The following is a 19,091-nucleotide window of genomic DNA, read 5'->3' as shown; positions in this document are numbered from 1 at the left end:
CTCCAGTTCCTCCCGCATAGTTGCGGAAGAGGACTGAGACTTCAGCCGGCTCCAACTCCAGCGGCCCTCAGAAGTGAAGGCTTTGGCGGTCTTTCTCCGCAGCCCTCCTTCTGATGGTGCGTGGTCAAGTCCTACCTTCCACGCAGAGGGTCTGGCCTGGTCTCTCCCTTCGGGCTAGTTTCCGAAGCTCCTCACCCTTAAGCCCAGCATCGACAGTTCTCTGAATTTTATCCCCCCCACCCCCCTCCACATACGCCAACCTCCAAGCCCAGGCCAACCCTGCTATCCCAAGGGCTGGACATCAGGAGGGAAACCAGCTCTAGGTCGGTCTCCTGCCGCTGCCGTCCAGCCAGCTCCGACCGCGTGGGAGCTGAACGGCGAAGCTCCGCAGACGGCGGGCTTCGGGTCTTGAGGCTCCCGGCGGGCGCTTTTCCTCCAGCTGGTAGGGCCGCTGGGCTGTCGCCGTCTCCCGGCTCGCGGTGCCAGATCTGCCGCTCCACGCTTAGCTCCCCGGCTCCGTGCCTTGCCCTGGGGGCGGCAGGGCAGATGGGGACGTCTGAGCTGCGGAGGAGAATCTCCATCCTCTGGGCGTCCCCCCCCCCCTCCCAAATCCAGTCCAGGGTCCCCTTCCCCGCCCCCTGCGCAGGTGTGAGCGCGCGAGTGTGCGCCCGGGCGAGTGTGAGTGGGAAGCGCGTGTGCGCGGGGGAGTACGCGGAGGGAGCGCAGGCGGCGGGCGGCGCGGGAGGCGGGAGGCAGGGCGCGGGGGAGGGGGCTGGGAGGGAGTGTGTTCGCGCGTGCAACTCCACTCCGGGGCTTTGTGCGAGCCCGGGCGATAGCATCGGCGGCGGCTGGAGGAGGAGCGGCCGGAGACGCGTGCAAGCCCGCTCGGCAGCCGGGGCAGGTGGGAAGCCCGCGCGGGAGCTGAGCCGACACGAACCGGAGACGCCGCAGCCTAGTCCGAGCGGAGCCCGGGCGGAGCCCAGGAGCACTTGCTCGCAGGCGGCCTGTGGGCGGCAGCCGAGGCGGGGCGGGCGCCGGCGAGGCGGCCCCCCAGTAAGATGTGCGCAGCGCCGCGGGGCGCCCCCTACTCGCAGAGGCGCTCGGGAGCCGGGCGGCTGGGCCAGGCGGCGCCTCGGGGGCTGCTGCTCGCCCGCGCCTAGAGCTGCCGCCCCAGGGAGCCCGCCACGGCCGCGCCCCGGGCACGCTCGGTGGCGCCCAACGATGACCGCTCCCTGGCGGCGCCTCCGGAGTCTGGTTTGGGAATACTGGGCCGGGCTCCTCGTGTGCGCCTTCTGGATCCCAGACTCGCGCGGGATGCCCCACGTCATCCGGATCGGTAAGGGCTCCCCTGGAGCCGGGGGTCTCTGCGCGCTCGGGTGGGGACGGGAATTGGAGTGGGGGTGCTCTGAACGTGATCCGAGAGATTGTCCCAACCTCCCTCTAGGCTGCAGGGCTCTGAGGTCTGCTGGGAGCTCTTGGTGGAGAGGACAAAGTTCCAAAGCCCGGGTCGCGGGCCTTACTTACGGGGAGGAGGCAACCGGGCCGCTGTGGGCAAGGGGCCCTAGGCACGCTCCAGGGAAGGCGACGCGGTGGAGTGTGGCGAAGGTTCCAGTCCCAACCCCGTGCCTCGGGGGAATTTCGTCGCGACTGTCAGCATGGATGGCCGCAGACCGAGTTCTGGGACGGGTTTCCGTGCAGAGTGGGAGCCCTGGGGAAGGCGATAACTTCTCTCCCCTTGTCGCCCCCCTATGGGCTCTTCTCCGGAGCTCGGGGACGGACGAGGGCAGGGAGTGCAGGGGATGGATTCGCCGAACGGGGGCAGCTGATCTCCTTGCTCCTGGCTGACCAAGGAGCGGAGCAGAAGAGGGGAAGCCCCCTGCACGTCGCTCCAACACCTCCCCCCCACCCCCCCGCCCCAGGCCCAGGCCTCTTTCTACCAGGGGTAACCGAGGCTAAGGAATGGAAGTGCAGGAGGCCGCCCAATGCTGCGGGAGACGGCAGCCGAGAGATGTGAGCGGCTTTTAAAGTTAGCCGAAATCCCTCCGCAGCTGGCGGCGGCTGGCGATCTGCGCGCGGCTTTCTGGGGCTCTGGCTTCTCCGCTTCTCTCACCTCCGCAGATTTCTTACTCTGGGCTTTAACTTTGTTGTGACCGCCTGAGGCACCCTGCGCGGCAGTTCTCGGGGCTGGGCGGGAGCAGGTGTGTGTCCCTGGCCAGCTGACCCGCGGGGCTGGGCCAGGATGGGCTACCCAGGAGCCTCGGTTACCGCGGGCCCAGCGCCCGCGTCGGGCCAGAGACCTTGCCAGCCCGGGTTCGCGAGGCACCAACATCTGGTGCACAGTTCTACCCAGCCAGGGCCAGTTCCTCCTCCTCCTCCGGGGCTCTCCACCGGGAGCCGACTTTTCTCCTACAAGAGCGGACTTTGGGGTGACCAGTGGTTTGATGAAGATGCAGGAAACTCCGGCCAGGCTTGGTTTTTCCTTGAGGTTTTTCCTAGGGTGCAGCCCTCCCGCTTACTCTCCCTAGAGCCCTGTCCTCTTGAACTCAGCTTCTGAATGGGTTCGGAAAACAGTCAGCTCTACAGTCGTTGAGGTCTTCCAGTGCCTGCCCAGGACTGAGGACCAGGAATCAGAGAAGTCCAGGCACCTGAGGGGACCCTGGGGACAGTCCTCCCAGTCAAGCTTAACCCTTTGAAGCCTAGGTTTCTCCAGAATAGCCAAAAATGTTCTCTATCTCTATTCCTGTCCCAGTACTGGCATGGACACCATTCCAACTAGTCCCTTAATAGTGGGCCACTGCTTTATTTATTTCTGTTCTCATTTCTTGTGATTTTTAGGGGACCTTCATGGTAGAGTGTCCTTGAGATAGAAAGGGAATCTCAAAGGGTGCTGTGCGCCTCTTATATGCGTCGCAGGTTCTGCCTTTCTTGGTCTTCCCTCTACAGAGTGGGATGGGTGTGTGTCCAGCCCACTGTCAGGAATGGAAGGCCTAGGGAGACAGGTGCAGGTGAACAGGGCCTCAGAGGTATGGTCTACAAATGGGCAGGGTACGTGGTTCTCACCTGCCCTTGTCGCTGTGACAGTACATAGAGCTGTACAGGGGTCTCCTCATTGCCCTGAAGGGAAGCACGTTCCAAACCTGTGGCCCTTTCTTGGGCCACAGTGTAATAGCGCAATTAAGGATGGCAGAGCCTCCCCCCCTTCTAATCTTCTTCATATTAAGCCCCAGGATTAATTAGCGTGTCGGCCCAGGCCATTTATATCCAAGAACCCTTCCCTATTTGATTCCAAGCCCGAGGACTGGGGTGCTGTACTGATGCCAAACGTGACTGCTGGAGCAGGGCCAGCTTTGGGTGGAGGATGGGAAGGCTCTGAGGCTTGCGGGGATTCTTTGGAGCTACCCTGGGAACTGAGCTTCTGTTCTTCCGGAGTTTGAGGTTGAACCCCAGCTGGAGTCAGGGCACTGGAGACTGGGGTGGGGGAAGCAGACTGCAACCCAAAGATCCTGCCTTGGCTAGACTGGATGCCATCTCTCATTTCCCATCTCTGGGATCTGAGGCCTCTTGGCTGGGGTTGCAGGGATTGAGGCCCTGGAAATTGGCCTCCTCTGAAGCATGCTGGGTGCTTCTGCCAGAACTACTGGAGCTTGGAGCCCGAATCCCTTCTCCAGCAGCCAGGCGTCGCTGAGCACGCGGGACTAGAGACGGTTTACCTGCAGGTGCAAGATGGGCTCTCTGGCCTGGGGAGTATGGTACCCGCCCCTTCTCTTTGTGCCTCTTTTGGGGGCTGAAATTCCTTCTTAGACAAGGAGATGGATAGCTCAGCAGTGTGACTGAGTGTTCAAACAATCCGTCTTGAATAGATGAATTGCATTGCTCTGTCTTTTTGTAATTGTGTCTATCAGAGGAAGAGGTCAAGGCATTGATTGCTTGGATGGTTTGCGAGTAACAAAGGAGAGTGAGGGAGAGAAAGTGAGGGAGAGAGAGTAATTGGATTGTAGTCTGCGGGGGGAAAATGATCATTGATTATTTTATATGAATATGTGGAAGATGTATTCTGTATGTGATTATCAAGGGCTGCCATTGAAGGTTTGTGAGGCAGATTGGTCTGCGTTTTATTATTGTTGTTGTCATCGTTATTGTTGTTTGAATGGATCCTGGTCTTAACTTAGGATAGGCAGTTAAATGCAGGGTCTTCTCAGCCTAGTGAGCTTAGTGACCTTCTGTGGGGACTTGGATTTACAGGTTCATAACCTAGAAGTTGAAGAGGAAGGTGACAGACCTAGAAGCTAGAGACTTGGATTTTCTGTTCTTTTTGCTCCTAGTGAACTGGATCACTTTGATACAATCCTATTTTTCCGACTCGGCTGCTCAGTTTCCCCAGATGGACACATGTGATGGACATAAATGGTGGTGTCAAGTTCCCTTTAGAACAGGCCAGCAGGAAATGGTTATCGTCCTTGTAGGGTTCCTGGTTATATCTTCCCTAGGACTACAGATATACTATAGGATCCAGGGCTGCTTGGAATTTGAAAAGGGAACCCGGCGGTGGTGGCAGCAGCTGGGGAAACCTGGCGAGTCTTCCTTGTGACAAGGAGCCTGGTGGCTGGTAGTGAACTATGGCCAGCCACTGGGGAAGTTCAAAGCCAAATGACTGCAGTGACATAAAGCAGGAGTGGGGGGGGGCGGGATGGGAGGGAAGGGCACACCTAGCTCTGCGTTCTTGGAGCGTCCACAGACAGGGCAGCGCTAAGCCGTTTCTGAATGTACAGGGATCCATCCACCCTTCTCAGGGGAATAAAACCCCTCTGCCACATGCCACTCCTCTGATCAGATCCGTCCAAATTGTCCTGAACACTCGCCCCTTGAGTTTGAGAGTCACCGCATGTAAAACAATGAGGGATTCTCCTGACTGGCGACGTGCGGAGACTTTGCGCCTTGTAGGAACAGACAGCCGCTGAATGAAGATCAATAGGGTTTCCTCCCCCAGAAGTAAATAGCTTCAGACAAAACCTGGGAGTGGCCCGAGGGGCCTTAGAAAGCATTAACTTGAGGAATTCCTGCTCACTTTTCAGCCCAGCTGCTCCTGTCAGCTCCGGCTTCCTCCTTTCTCCAGCTGGAGTTTAATTTCTCCTCGATGCTCCCACTGCGTTGAGCTGTCTTTTGAAGGCCGGCCGGATGACCTGAGGCTTTTAGGATGTGGGGTGGGGTGGCCAGGCCTGTTTAAGCTTTTCCGAGGTCATGGGCATCCCCCTGTGGCTGCGCCTGATGGCTTGAGTTTAGAAGTCTTGCCCAATAGTGCTGTTTTAAAGAGGTTGATCTCTGTTCTGAACCCCTACAGAAATGCAGGAGTGCTTGGCTCCCTTCAGCATCCTCCATGACTCCCTCCCTGGGAGCCCCCATGTCCACCCAGGCACCTTGTTCTAGCACTGGGAAGTAGAGTACCCTGCAGAGACAGAAGGCCCAGGTGAGCCTGTAGGTGTTAGAGCTACCCTTCCTCGCTCAGCAGGCAAGGCCTATGGAAGGAAGGCTGCAGGCTTCCGGTAGTCTTGGAGGGCGAGAATCATGCTTCTTAGCTAGGTCTGTCTCTAATGCACTGAGGCAAGGCCTCCCCACCCTCTCACAGTCGGCCACCCCTTCCCCCTCCTGCAGCTGCAGCCTGAGCCCTATCATCCTTCCTCAGGACCTTCTAGAGGCAAGTGGGTAGGGGATAGAGGTCTCCAGGCCCTGTCTGGCAACAGAGAGGACTGACGTCCAAGAATAAGGCCCTCCTCTAGAGCCTGCAGCCAGCAGCCCCCGGCATATCCTCCACAGGCTAAAGTGGTGGGATAGGAGCCCCGAATAGGTAGAGTCCCCCAGAAGGTCAGACAAGAGCTGGCACCTTGGCCTTGCTTCCTGGAGCGCTTTTCTTCCCTGTGCTGATTCCTCGGCAGCAGCACCAGAGGGCAGTGTGTCTGTGCTCAGATGGCCACCCGAGTCTCCTGCCTGGGGCCCCTACTGAGTCTGGAGCATAATCAAAATAATAAAACACCAGCAATACCATGGCCATAGTTTATTGGGCACTTAATAGCTGCCAGGCTGTTTGGAACACTTTCCAAACAATGACAAGTAGCAGAGAGATAGTAAGTGTTCAATAAATGTAGCTGCCGCATTTTTCTCCATTATCTGATTGAGCATCTACAGTGTTGCTGGTGCCCCCCCCCGTTTTATTTTTTTTTTGCAGACAAAGGAACTAAGCGAGGGGAACTCACTTTCCCAGGAGCCCATGCTAGTGCTTGGTAGACCCAGGATTTGAACTGCAGTCTGCTTCCAGATCTGGTGCTTGGAGCTGGCTATGTAGTTTGAAGATCACAGCAATCTATAAAGGGGCAAAATGCAGGTTTCACGCCCATGGTTCTGGAAGCTGAGCAAGGAAGGCCTTGCAGGGTGGTTCTAGGGCTCTCCCTGGTCCAGGATGGTTTTGCACCACGGTTTAGTCCCGTCAGGGCTCATGTGTAGCGTCAGGCTGGCCTTGCTGATTAGCCATAGGGTAGATTGCTTCCTTCTGTGGAAAGGGGTGGATATCCAGGAAGACACACACTCCTATGTTTTTTTCTGTACCCCACCTAGCCTTGGCTTCTTGATGGTCCAGGGCTTTAGTTCAAGCCGCAGAGAAAGGCTGGATTCTTCCATGGGAGAGGCCAGTCTACCCACAGAAACCCCTCTGCTTGGAGTTTCGCAGGATATCCTCAAAGATACTGTCAAAGCTTTGAGCCGCAAGGGCCCTGTGTGTATCTCACCTCCGTTCTCCATCACCCTTGAGCTGGCAAAAGAAGCTATGTGGTGGGTGGGCTTTTCTTTGTTCTTTCTTCCCTGTCTCGCCGCCCTTTTCCTACCCTGGTCTCGTTCCCTCTGCTCCCCATCATCCTTTGCAGGCTACCGATAGTTTTTATGTCGCTCTATTTTTAAGCAAGAATCACATGCCTCTCTTCTAAATGGAGTCTATCTGGTTTGGAAGCGGGTCTGATGGGCAGCGTACAGGGCATGGCGGTTGCTGTCAGCAGCTGCCACTCCGCTAGTAAATGGAGCTGTCTCCCTTGCTCACTGCAGCAGGGACACATTTAGGACTGGCTTGGACGGAGGGGTCGGCATGTCGTATATTGTCCAGTTTCCCTGTCTGCAGAGCGGGGAGATATAAAATGCGGGTCTCCCAGAGTCAGATAGTTGTGATGTCTTTCCAAAAAAAGCTTAAGTGGCTCCAAAGACCAACATTAGTGCTTTGCTGTTATTCTGGTAGTCAAAGACCTTTCAGAGACTGGGCCGGGGTTGAAACTCCCAGGGTGTCAGGATTTAAGGAAGCTTTCAAAAGATGAGGACCTTGAGCTTACCTCGATGATGCAGTGGTGAGTGCCTCCTTAAATCCAGGCTCTGCCCATCTGGGTGAGCTTCTGGTTTTTATAGTTTTTGGATTTCAAGAGGCAGAACTGTGAGACACAGCTCTAACCAATGGGGCTTGGAGGGGTGAGGCTGGGGGAGGGGCCAGGGAGCTGGAGGTGAGGCCAACAGGCTGTTTGATTTTTGCTTTTCTTCCCCTTTTAACACATTTTTACAGCAGCTAGGCCTCAAAGCCTACTGTGCCTGCACCCTTCCCCCACCTGACTTTGTCCCTCTCTTTGGAATTGCCTCTGGAGTACGGGCTGCCTCTCCTCTACCTGCCTCCCCTCCTGCTGGCATTTCCTTCTCCTCAGAGCTCATTTACTGCGCAAGTTCCTGCATCTGCTTCCCTTGACCTTTACACCTTGTTTGCGGGTGTTGTTGACCTTGACTGTGGTTAGGCTTGGGATGGATCTTGGTTTTCTCTAATGCTTGCGACCCTGCCTCCTGCTTTAGACAAGGGTCTGCCCAAGGTTGCCCACAGCCATCTTTCCCAATCATACCCAAATGGATGTTTCCTAAGGATGTATTTTATGGATGTTAAGCTAGGCTTTTTCCTTTATGTTTTCACATAGACGCCAGCATGGGCATCACGTGCTGTGTCTGTGCTTACTTACCATTTTTTTTTCCTTTCTTGGCACCTCTAACTAATGATGTGACTGGGTTTGATGAGACATGGTTGACTGTCATTTCAGTGTGAGCCTCCTCATGTGTGCTTGCTTCATGACCTCTGGTGAGTCACTTCCCCTCCGAACTTCTATCTCTTCTTTGGCCAGGAGAGAAACGGTAGCATTTAGTGAGCTTCTTGGTCTGTTGTTTTTGACCCACAAACACTTCATATAGTTGAGCCTTATAGGGCTGCCTTCCCAGGGACGCCTTGTGGATTAAAGGCGATAGAGTGTGTGAAGCTCTTTGTACGGCGCCTAACGTTTAATAACCGAGAAGTAGAAGGAAGGGTTCCCCGGGATGAAGGCTGTGTTTCTGCCGTCAGACGGGGCTCTGAAGCTTGTGCTCCGTGCTTTGTGTTTTACTCTGCCGCTCATGCTCCGTGTGGCTCTCCATGTGGCATTTGCTCGTTTCACACATGCCAGCGTACCGTAATGTGGAATGGGCAAGTCCAAACCGCTGTGCCAATTACAAGATCAAGAGAGGTGCCCTTCCTAGGACACTCCTGGACCATTATTTATCACACACCTGCAGCCTGGGGCGTTGCATTTGCATTTGCAGCATTTAATTGAAATGCTTTTTAAAAGCACGTGTTCAGAGCTGGGAAGACTCAGGGGATGGGAGTGGGATGCTCTTGAGGAAGTCGTCTGGGGAATTCTGGTTAGCCCACCCTTCTTGAATAGAGTGTTCAATGTTTGTTTATTGGACAGGTCAGTGGGGATGGTCTGTGGCTAGGTCAGAGGGACAGAGATTGCTGGCTCTTTGGGGGAGATGCCAAGGTAATGAAAGCCCCTGCAAAAGTTGGGGAGGGGAGCCCCTGGCTGTCCCCGTGGTGATGCAAGGATTGGAGATAATGAACCGGGTGGGAATGGGGGGAGTGTTGAACCTCCACTCCAGATCCTTTGGTGCTGTGCTCAGTGGTGGTGTAGGACTGCAGACTGAGAAAAGGAGCGAAGATTCCTGTTTGTTGTCAAGAGGGTTCCAGTCCATAGGAGACAATTAAGCCTCCTGCTATTCAAGAGGCGATGCAGACAGGCTGCTGGTGGAAGGGGTTTTATAGAGTTCTCAGAAAAAAAGCTGCAGGAACAAGCTCTTTAAATATGGCAACGCCAGGGAACTCTGCAAAGCCTCCCTGCCTCTGCTTTGCAGAACTGAATGCGCTATTCCAAAGAGCTGCCCAATTGGGCGGAAAAGCGGGAGCGGGAAGCCAAGGACTTCCCAGGGCTCCAGGCATCTTACTTCCTGTCTTCAGTGAAGAATCACAGAATTCAGGCTGCAGAGAACTCCAGGAGTCATGCTGGGGTCCTGGTTCTCCAATATTAGCGTTCCTCAGAATCATGGAAAACTCCTTCAGATACTTACTGCCAGGACCCAAGCTCCAGAGGGTTGCAACTCAGTTAATCTAGGGTGAAGCTTATGGGTTTGCATTTGTTAAGGGTTCCCTGATAAAGTGAGCGCTGCTGGCCTCCTTCCTTCCTTCCTCCCCTCCCCTCTCCCCACTTCCTTTGTTTGCTTGTTTGCTTGCTTACTTGCTTTGAGTCAGTGTCTCACTTTGCAGCCCAGGCAGCAGTCAAATTCTCTGCCATCCTTTTGCGTCAGTCTCTGGAGTGCTAGGATGATAGAGAGCTATCATATCCACTTTGGGTGCCACCTTTTGAGAGACCATTGTTACAACATGGTGGAGGATCTATCTCCCTGTAGCCAGCCTCTAGCTAAGTAGCACCAGTCTAGGGAGCTTGCAGCTTTTAGGTCCCACCCCTTCTTTAGTTCAGTGTTGGCTGCAGATACCCAACTTGGAAGGGAAAAATACATCTGCTGGCAGTTCTAAGAAGCCAATAGGACTCCTATCTTGGGAATGTGAACTCTAGCATCCAGCTATCTGAGCTTAAAATCCCTTCCTTCCTGGCTATGTGAATTTGGATAAATCACTTCTCACGGTGTAGATTCCCTCACCTGTGGAATCGGAACCAGTAGCTTTCTTCTCAAGATATTTTGTGAGAACCAGCAGGCTTGGCATAAGGTGGGGTGGGGTGGGTGAGAAACATAAAACGTTGTTTTTTTGTTTTTTTTTTTTTATTGAGCACTGTGGATAAGTTTGCAGGTTCTGGACTCCAACACACTAACTTCAAAGCCTGTCTTTGTAACTTCCCATTTGTGCAGTCTTGAGCAGTTACCTATCTCGAAATGCTACTCATAGTGATCATATCTGTCTCCTGGCGTTTGGTGAAGATTGGGCGAGTTAACGCATAGGAAGCACTTAGAATTCCCTATGTGAGCACTCTGTGTAGCTGCTCCCCATTGCTCTTGCTGTTAGATCACCTGGACACTGGTCCAGGTGGGCCCACTTCCCTACCCTGACAAATATAAAGGATTTCCTTCGTTCCAAAGATGCCCAGCTCCACGAGCACCTTGCCTTCTTGATACTGCTTATTTATTGAAACTGGTAAGGCTCCATCTTCCTGGATCTTAGCCTTGGTCTCTAATAAGGCAACCCCTGGTTACATTTTGCACTTAAAAAGCTATTTCTCTTTATTGAGCTGTGCCAAGCTGGTGGTATCCTAAGATATGAAGTCTTTTTTGTTTGTTTGTTTCTTTTGATACAATGTTTCACCATGTATCCTTGGCTGGCCTAGAACTTACTATGTAGCCCAGGCTGGCCACAAACTCAGAGATACAGCTATCTCTGCCTCCAGAGTGCTGGAATTAAAGGCGTGTGCCACCACCACCCAGTTTCTGAGGTCTTTGCCACAAGAGTCACTGCCAGCCTATAACTTCTCTCATCCTCTTGGTGACAGTGACATTCAACACCTCAAGGCAGGGCCTGTCGCGTATCTCCAGGGAGTTCAGTCATTGCATCTTTGGGTAGTATTTTCTTTTTCTTGTTCACGGTCGGTGGACCACCTAGGCCTGTTGCCACAGTTCCATCTCAGAAAGTGGGTATGAATGTCACCATTCCCTTCCTCTGTGGTTTCCTTCCTGGGGACTGTAGAGATGAAGTGGCTATGGCCTGGAGCTGGGAAGCCCTGTTCAGCAGCAAAGCTTTGGGGACTGCCTGTTATATTTGTCTAGCATGCCTCGTACCATCAGAGCCTGGGCTGGACAGGTCTTTCTTACAGCCATGTCTGTTTTGATACAGGACATGGCCGATGTCAGTACCTGCTAGATTCATCACATGACCTTGGATTCTCCCACCCTAAGTCGCCTCAGTCTTTAGGCCTCTGCATTCTCCGTGGCAGCGGCCATGGTCTCTGGACTCAGGCTCAGCCCATCATCTTCTCCCATCTTCTGTTCTTCTCTACCAAATGTTTAAGGCCTCCTGAAGGCTCTGCTTCTCCACTCTCACCCCTGACTTCTGCCCTGCTTTTCTGTCTGGACAACTGCTCATACTCACTTCTCAGCAAATACATCTTCTCCTCCAGGAAGCGTTTCTGATCTCCACATCTTCACAGCCCCCTTCCCTGCCCTGGGTATAATGCTCAGTGTATTGTTCTTAGTCACCGTAGCAATAAACACGGGGACAGCATGGAGCTCGCTGTGCTTGCCCTCTGCTGGACTCTGTGTCCTGCACAGTCTGTGCTTGACTCATCATCGACAATGAGTAGACACTTGCCAATCAAACAAATATATCCATGACTATGGTCATATGGACAGAAGGTCACCTAACTGCCCTGCCATTCAGTTCAGCACTTTTTCTGTCTCATCCATGAAGATTTTCTGAACCTGCATTTTTCTCTGAAGTCAAGGCCTCTGGTAGTCTCCCAACACACAGAAGGCCTCTTCTTTGCCAAGACCTTTCCCATCTAATCTACTGGGTTACACTGGAGTGGTGGGGGCAGTGAGCCCTTCCTTTCCAAGTCCCCAAGAGGGCATTCCATTCTTGCTTCATATCTTGATAGCTCTCCTCCTGAGAGACACAGCTGTCCCCTTCCTGAAGAGGCCGAGGATGCAGTCATGACCCTTCTGCTTTTCTGGCCTCACCCTCTCCTTGTCCCTTGTTCCTCAACATTTCTGATGTTCTCTTGGAGACTGCTCTAAGGATGTGAACTTGTTCCACGTGGTCCTTAACAAGAGCTGTGGCTGAGCCATTTGCGCCTCCTCCAGTCATAGATCGGCTACCCCTTCTTCCTCTCTTTGCCACCTGTCTGGATCCTGCTGGGCAGTGTAGATAGCGGATTGACATGACAGCTGAGGTGTGACGTGGAGATCTGCACATCCCGTCTGGGTGCTCGAAGTGCATGTATGCGTGTGCATGTGCTATATACTTGCCAGAGATGCTTCAAGGAGCATTGATTCTGTCGAGCTAGATGACCAGGTTGGGGCTTGGTAGCTGTTCTTTGTCCAAAGCCGGATGAGTGACAGCAGCCTTCCCTTTGGGTTCCTGGGGAAACTGAGGACTGTGGTCCTCACACTTCCCAAGTATCTGTACGGCCTGTCTACCTCTGTAGTATAACTGAGAGTGATATGAGATCGTGAAGTAGCCCTCGCCATGCCCTTAGGGACATAGCAGAGGGGGACAGCCCCCTACTGAAGCCAGGTACTTCCATTTCCTCATGTCCTTTTGGAGGAAATCAGGTGACACTTCATGAGCAGCAAGAGCCTGTTGCTGACAAGGCCATTTTTACTCCAGTTTAATAGAGGTGACAGCCATCTATTTTGCTTGTCTCGTAACATCGAATCAGTAAATAAAATATGGGGGAACTCTCAGGTTAAACTGAATTACAGCTGATCCCTGGGGAGGGAGGCTTGGGGGAGCCTCTAACAGGAAGATTGAGTCCCTGACTTATTATAAGAGAAGTAGAGCCTGGGTTTTTCTCCGGAATCGGGGAGATCCTTTCTCATGTGGGAGGAGACCAGGTCATAGTGTTCGATGTTATCAGAGTCCATAGACGAACCAGGGCACCAGTGTGGCCATCGCCAGTGTTGGGGACCTTATGGGTATCGCTCTCATTTGTTACAGGATACTGAGGTCACAAGAAAAATGACCGGTTCTATGTTTTTTGGTGAGCCATAGGGGAAAATGAAGCTAAAGCATGGACTTCTGGCCCTGATCTCTTAACACATGCACGAGCACGTGCTCATACACACGTGCACGCATGTGTGCACACACACATCACTTTGAACTTTATAGGTTTTTTTTTTTTTATTACTAGAGACAGGATTTCAGCCTGTTACCCAGGCTGGTCCTGAACTCCTGAGTTCATGTGATCCCCCTGCATCAGCTACGTGAGTAGCTCTGGCTACTGGCACAAGCAGCTCTGCTTGACTAGACGAGCAGTCTTTAGAGATCTACACGGACGAGAGTTGTCCAGTGTGGAAAAAACGCCTCTGAAATATCTTTCCACAGAGAGAGAATGCAGATTGCGTCTGTATGTGTTTATAAAAGCTCCCAGATAATAACCCTGCTGGCTCAGAGGCGGGGGTGGGCGTGGGTGGTTGCCCTGGAGTTGCCACCATGCTCAGCACCACGGAGAGCAGCCAGTTTCTGGGCTAGGACCGGCTGTTTTGCTTGCTCTGTGACTCTTCTTTCTAGTCCTGGTGTGGCTAAGGTCACACTAAACAGGTGTTCTGCCTTCCAGTATAGGTCCCCGAGGGCTCTGGTAGTCACATACAGGGAAGCAGTCTCTAAGAAGCCCACAGTTGGTGAAGAAACACCAGGAATTTCATTTGAGTCAAGTAACACATGGTTAAGGAAGGGGAAGCCTCTGGGTAGAATTTCTCCCTTTTCTTCCCTTCCACATAAACTGTTCTTAAATCTTCGGTGCCGTGTACGGCTTGTCTGCTAGGGAGCGGTAGCAGATGACAAAATGCATGAGCATTCGCCTGTCAGATAACACACCTGATAACCATGAGTCTCTGCTTGGCCTGCCAGCGTCATCTTTCACATTGCATTTGCTAAGTGGGCTTCCGTAATGCAGTTTCATCCCGCTAAATGTGATTTCTTAAATGTGTTTTCTGTGTTATTGTTTCCTGAGCTGTGGAGCCCTGTACACCTGTAATAGAACCTTATTTTCTGCTAATAAATAAAATTACTATTCATTCAGGTGATGGGAAACCAATGTGTCACAGCTTTGTGGTGTTCCCTCAAAGAGCCCCGGCTCCGGCTCCAGGTGCGTTGTCACCTGGATGTGTCAGAGAAGCCTAGTGATGGGGGTGGGAGGGGGACAGAGGCATCTCCGAGACAGGAAGATCCAGTCAGGAGAGAGGGTCACATGTCTCAGAGGTCAGAGGATGGGGTAGCTTTTGTCCATCACCAGGGGACTGAGAATTGGCTGGGAGTACTTGCATCAAAAACCAAGGAGACAAAGACAGCCACACATGTCAAAACAACTGAAGAATTGCCATTTGGGCTCTTAGGACTTCAGAAGAAAGATGGTTCCAGAAGCTTACAGCAGGTAGCAAGACCTAGAACGTGCAGTGGGAGAGTGGGCTGTGGCAGCTTTAATTAGAGCTGATTTTGAGGCCCTGGTTTGAGACATGTCAGCATGAAGGGATTGGGGAATTTTTTTCTTCCCATAAGAAAGCAGAAGCAGAAGAAAAGCTGCTTTGGAAATGTGGCTATTTTTACGCTGTTTGTAATTTTGTGTTTATTTCCTGTCTTTTTCACGTGGATTCTGGGCTGACTCATTGATTCAGCAAACATTAGTGGAGTGCCCACTCTGTGTCTCAGAGTACACAGGACCCGGAACCGCAGGGGCGGGGTGCAGCTGCATTCTGAACTAGGGAGCTTCTCAGGGTCCTCCCTGTAGATCCAGGTAGTGATAACACCAGGGTCCCTCACACTGAGGTGTGTCCAGCCCTGTGCTTGGAGCATCCTTGTTTTCCTGCATCCTGGGGTGAAGTAACGGAGTTCAGAGATGCTCAGAGCTGAGCTGCACCCATAACACACCACAGGCATGGGAGGGACGCCCATCTCCAACCACTCTTCTGCCCTCCTGGCGTACCTTTCCTCTACCAGACAAATGTTTCAGTTTGTTTTCTCCCAGGAACGGTCATGCTTTACCTTCTCCTCCAGGGTTCATTTTGGTTCTGCCTTTAGACAGAAATTCCTTCTAACTTTTTTAGGTAGGAAGAGAGAGAGAGAGAGAGAGAGAGAGAGAGAGAGAGAGAGAGAGCGCTCAGGCACATGCATGGGTGACCCATGCAAGAGTGCTTGGGTAGCTTCAGTTACTCCTCCACATTAGGTTTTGCATAAGGTCCCTCACTGAACCCGGAGTGCACAGTTTGGCTAGACTGGCTGGCCAGCAGAACCTTGGGATTTGCTTGTCTCTACCCTCCAGCATTGGAGTTACAGATGTTCGCAGCCATGTCTGGCTTTTGCAGAGGTGCTGGGAAGCTGAACTCGGGTCTTCATGCTGTGCCACAAACATTTTGCCCACTGAGCTGTCTCTCCAGCCCCCAGAATGCACTTTCTGAGTGTCTAAGAGATGTGATTCTCCTTTATTTCCAGCTAGTCCAGATTCTTCCTGCTGCTTCAGGGTAAAGCTCTCAGTTCCGGAGCATGACCCGCCTCTCCGCCTCTCCTTAGGGCATAGAGACCTCTAGCTCGAGGCTCATTCGTTTCCAGGGCTTCTCCTTCTGGGGCTGCGGCAAAGAAGCTCTCAGACAATTAAACTAAAATGACTACACTCTTTCCCTCACAGGGCTTTGGACAGATTTATAATATTTTCTTTTTTAAAAAATTGGGCCTTTTTTCATGGAGACAATGATTTATGGAATAATCAATTTCTTTATCTACCTAATACATTGGAGTGATCCGTCAGTTCAAGCATCAATCTCCCTGGGGCTGGGGAGGGCCAGCGGTCTAACAGCCTGGCTCATCAGGCAAAGGGCAGGTTTCCCTGTGAGTTGTTTTGCAGCTGAGACTGGACAGAGAGCCTTGGGAGGAAGGACTAAGCCTCCTATAGACTCCTTCCAGCTAACAGGTAGTGCTTTCTTCTCACCAATCTCTGCCACCCCAGGGGAATGGGCACAGTGCACGATGCCCCCATTACACAGCTTTGGAGACTGAGTACCTGAGGAGGTGGATGGAGCAGCTGATAAAATGTTTGCCTGGCAAGCACGAGGACCTGAGCTTGATTCCCAGAACCCCGTATGAACATACCAGGGCTGAGAAAGTGGAGACGGGAGTCACTGAATGCACTGGCCAGGCAACCTATTTTCCTTAAGGAGTTCCAGTACAGCGAGAGACCCTGGAAAAAAACCCGTCTCCAAGCAGGCAATGATCTTCCTAAGGATGACCCCAGAAATCTGTGTTCTCTGATCTTCCACACACATGCATTTGTGCGTGTGCGCCTGCACACACACGTGTGAATGTGCAGTTTCACACACATGCACACTTCCATGAACACACACTCATACATACACAGAGAGAGACACATATGAAAAGGACAGGAACTTGAAGACATGAAGGCAAGAGTGACTGTCTGTAAATCTCTAGCTTCAGGCTGGTGAGATGGTTCAACCAGTAAAGGCCTTTGTCACCAAGTCTACCCGAGTTTAACCCCCAGGACCCACATGGTGGCCAGAGAGAACTGACACCCACAAATCATCTTCTGACCTCCGCATATGCATGGCACGTGTAATTTTAAAAAAAAGTCTCGGGTCTATAGTAAGTGGGAAGCAGGCCTGGCCTGAGAGGTCCCTGCAGGACTGAGACAGGTGAGTGCCAGCCAGTACTAGCCTTCTTATTTCTCGTGCTATTTGAAGAGTCAGTAAACTGTCTCATGGGGGTAGTGGGCTTCCTGTAATGAAGACACACACAGCTTGGCTTCTGACGTCACAGAGCAGCCTGGGATTCTCTCCCTGGGAAATTCGCAGTCTGCCCAGCTGTACGCCTAAGGCTGATGAGGACACCCAGGTTTTCCAAGTTCTTGAAAAGGCCAAGGCTCTGCCAGCTCCAGCTTCTGCAAACCCCATGGAGGCCAAGCTCAAGGTGGTGTTTGCCGAGAACCCTCGGAGCTCTGACCCTACTGCCTCCACAGCTCATCTTGTGGTGATGCCCCCCCGGGTCAATGAGGAAACCAGTTCCTGCAGCCTGCTGGAAGTCCCAGCAAGCACAACACAGACCTGGCCTGCTTGGTTCCCATCTCTGATGTATGGAGCTTCCTTCTGCAGGAGCAGAGACTGACATCTGAAACAGAAGGCCTGGGGTCAGGCAGCAAACCCTCAGAGTGGGAACTTCATTCACGGAGTGGTGACTCACCACAGGTGGCTTACTGCATACTCATTGTGGGTCAGTCTCCTGCCAGATGCCAAGGTCAGCAAGGCAGGCAGAGTCCTCGTTCTTCGGAAGCTCACAGTCTGGCAGCAGAGGCAGATATCAAAGCAAGTTCCAAGGGGAGAGTTCAGGATTAAGAAAATGCCATGAGACTCAAAGCAGCAAGAAAGGACAGCTAGGTGAGTGTGAAGGGAAGGAGCGAGAAAAGAGCTCCCAGTTAGCAGATAGAATGTGTTCAGATGCCCAAGGGACTGACGGTGGCATAAGCTGGGCTGTGTGAGACCATCAGCTTTGCAGGCAAGCACAATCAAATACCAGCAGCTTCACATTGCAAACGTATTGAAAACCTCAAGGAAGCCCAAGAGTGAGCAACAGTAGTATGGACAAATGGTCCAGGTGACTCTCCTGAAGGGTGTTTGAGTGACAGTGATGGACAAGTGGTCCAGGTGACCCTCCTGTAGGGTGTTTGAGTGACAGTGATGGACAAGTGGTCCAGGTGACCCTCCTGTAGGGTGTTTGAGTGACAGTGATGGACAAGTGGTCCAGGTGACCCTCCTGTAGGGTGTTTGAGTGACAGTGATGGACAAGTGGTCCAGGTGACCCTCCTGTAGGGTGTTTGAGTGACAGTGATGGACAAGTGGTCCAGGTGACCCTCCTGAAGGGTGTTTGAGTGGCAGTGATGAGGCTGGGCCAGATCCCGAGAACACTGGGGAGCTGCTGAGGACTTTGTGAGGGAGAAGAGCAGAACCAAACCCACACCTCCGAGAAGTCATCCTGGTGGCTGTGGGACATGACTTCAGTGGAAGTTGGACGCCCCTTGGATGCTGTTTCAGAAGTCCAAGTGAGAAAGGAAATGCCATTTGTGGGCGGGTAGAGGGTTGTTTTAGAGAGCTAGCACCCTGATTCACTGTTTTGAGTTTTCCCCACAGGCCTGACTATCCCTTTGCCCTGGGCCTAAGCAGTGGAGGCAAGCTGGGTATATACAAGAGCCCTGGGCCTCCTGAGAGCTCTGTGTTCGTGCCTCTAGGCCTGTTCAGTACGCTGTTCATCGGGATATCATCTGGTTCAGCTATGCCTTCAGCCCCGTTCACAACTCCCTACTCTGTACTGAAAATCTACTCAGAGTTCCGTCCCCTGCTGCCCAAGGAGCAAGCCCTGCAGATGGTGGACCACTCATCTCACAGCCTCCTCTGGTGATCAGGCAGGGTCTGATGTGTCTGGCCACCAGTCGGACCTGTAGCGAGTCCTAGGGTCTCCCAGTGTTCGGAAGGCCTGAAAGAGAAAGTGACAGGGTCTTTGTCCAGTTTAGCCCTTGCCGTCTTCTTGGGGTCTGGAGCTTGGGGTGAGCTGAGGAGCCCCTCTGTGTGCTAAACATGGGGCAGTCTTACTTCTCTTTAACAGATGGAGTGGGGGAGGGAGAGCACAGTGTGGGGCAGTACCTAGGATGCTGGGCCGGGAGCATGCGCTCCGTGAGATCTTGCTGGGCTGGGCTTTCTTCCCTTCCACGTTTAATTTCCAACCTGCTCTGTGAATACAGTGTCTCTTGATGAATCCAGACAGACAACCGTGATCCATTGACAACAGCGACCCATTGACAGCAGCGACCCATTGGTAACAGTGACCCATTGATAGCAGCGACCCATTGCAGACTTGGCCCATGCCAGGCAGTGGGCTAAGAGTGTTCCAGAGAGTCACGTCATGCATGCAGCACCTTTAAGAGGCAGGATGCAGCTCTGCCTCAGGGAGGAGCGTGTGGACACAGGCTAACTCATGCAGAGAGGGCACCGTTCATTCGGCC

At 52.8% G+C, this 19,091-nt stretch overlaps 1 protein-coding gene across 1 annotated transcript in view; it reads left to right on the top strand.

Annotated features, from left to right (window-relative positions):
• Nucleotides 1–806: 806 nt before the first annotated feature.
• Grik3 (glutamate ionotropic receptor kainate type subunit 3) overlaps nt 807–19,091 on the top strand; it is a 223,454-nt gene continuing 205,169 nt past the window's right edge. Inside the window, exon 1 of the mRNA XM_041651618.1 lies at nt 807–1,336. Within this exon, the coding sequence (XP_041507552.1) occupies nt 1,222–1,336 (115 nt within the window). The 5' untranslated portion in view covers nt 807–1,221. The remainder of the gene's footprint in view (nt 1,337–19,091) is intronic.

Source organism: Microtus oregoni, unplaced genomic scaffold, assembly GCF_018167655.1.
Source record: "Microtus oregoni isolate MIOR12 unplaced genomic scaffold, Mior012 000005F_ref0000423, whole genome shotgun sequence".
In the NCBI taxonomy this organism is placed as follows: Eukaryota; Metazoa; Chordata; class Mammalia; order Rodentia; family Cricetidae; genus Microtus; species Microtus oregoni.
The sequence above is the reverse complement of the archived record's forward strand: the minus strand, read 5'-3'. Positions and strand labels throughout refer to the sequence as shown.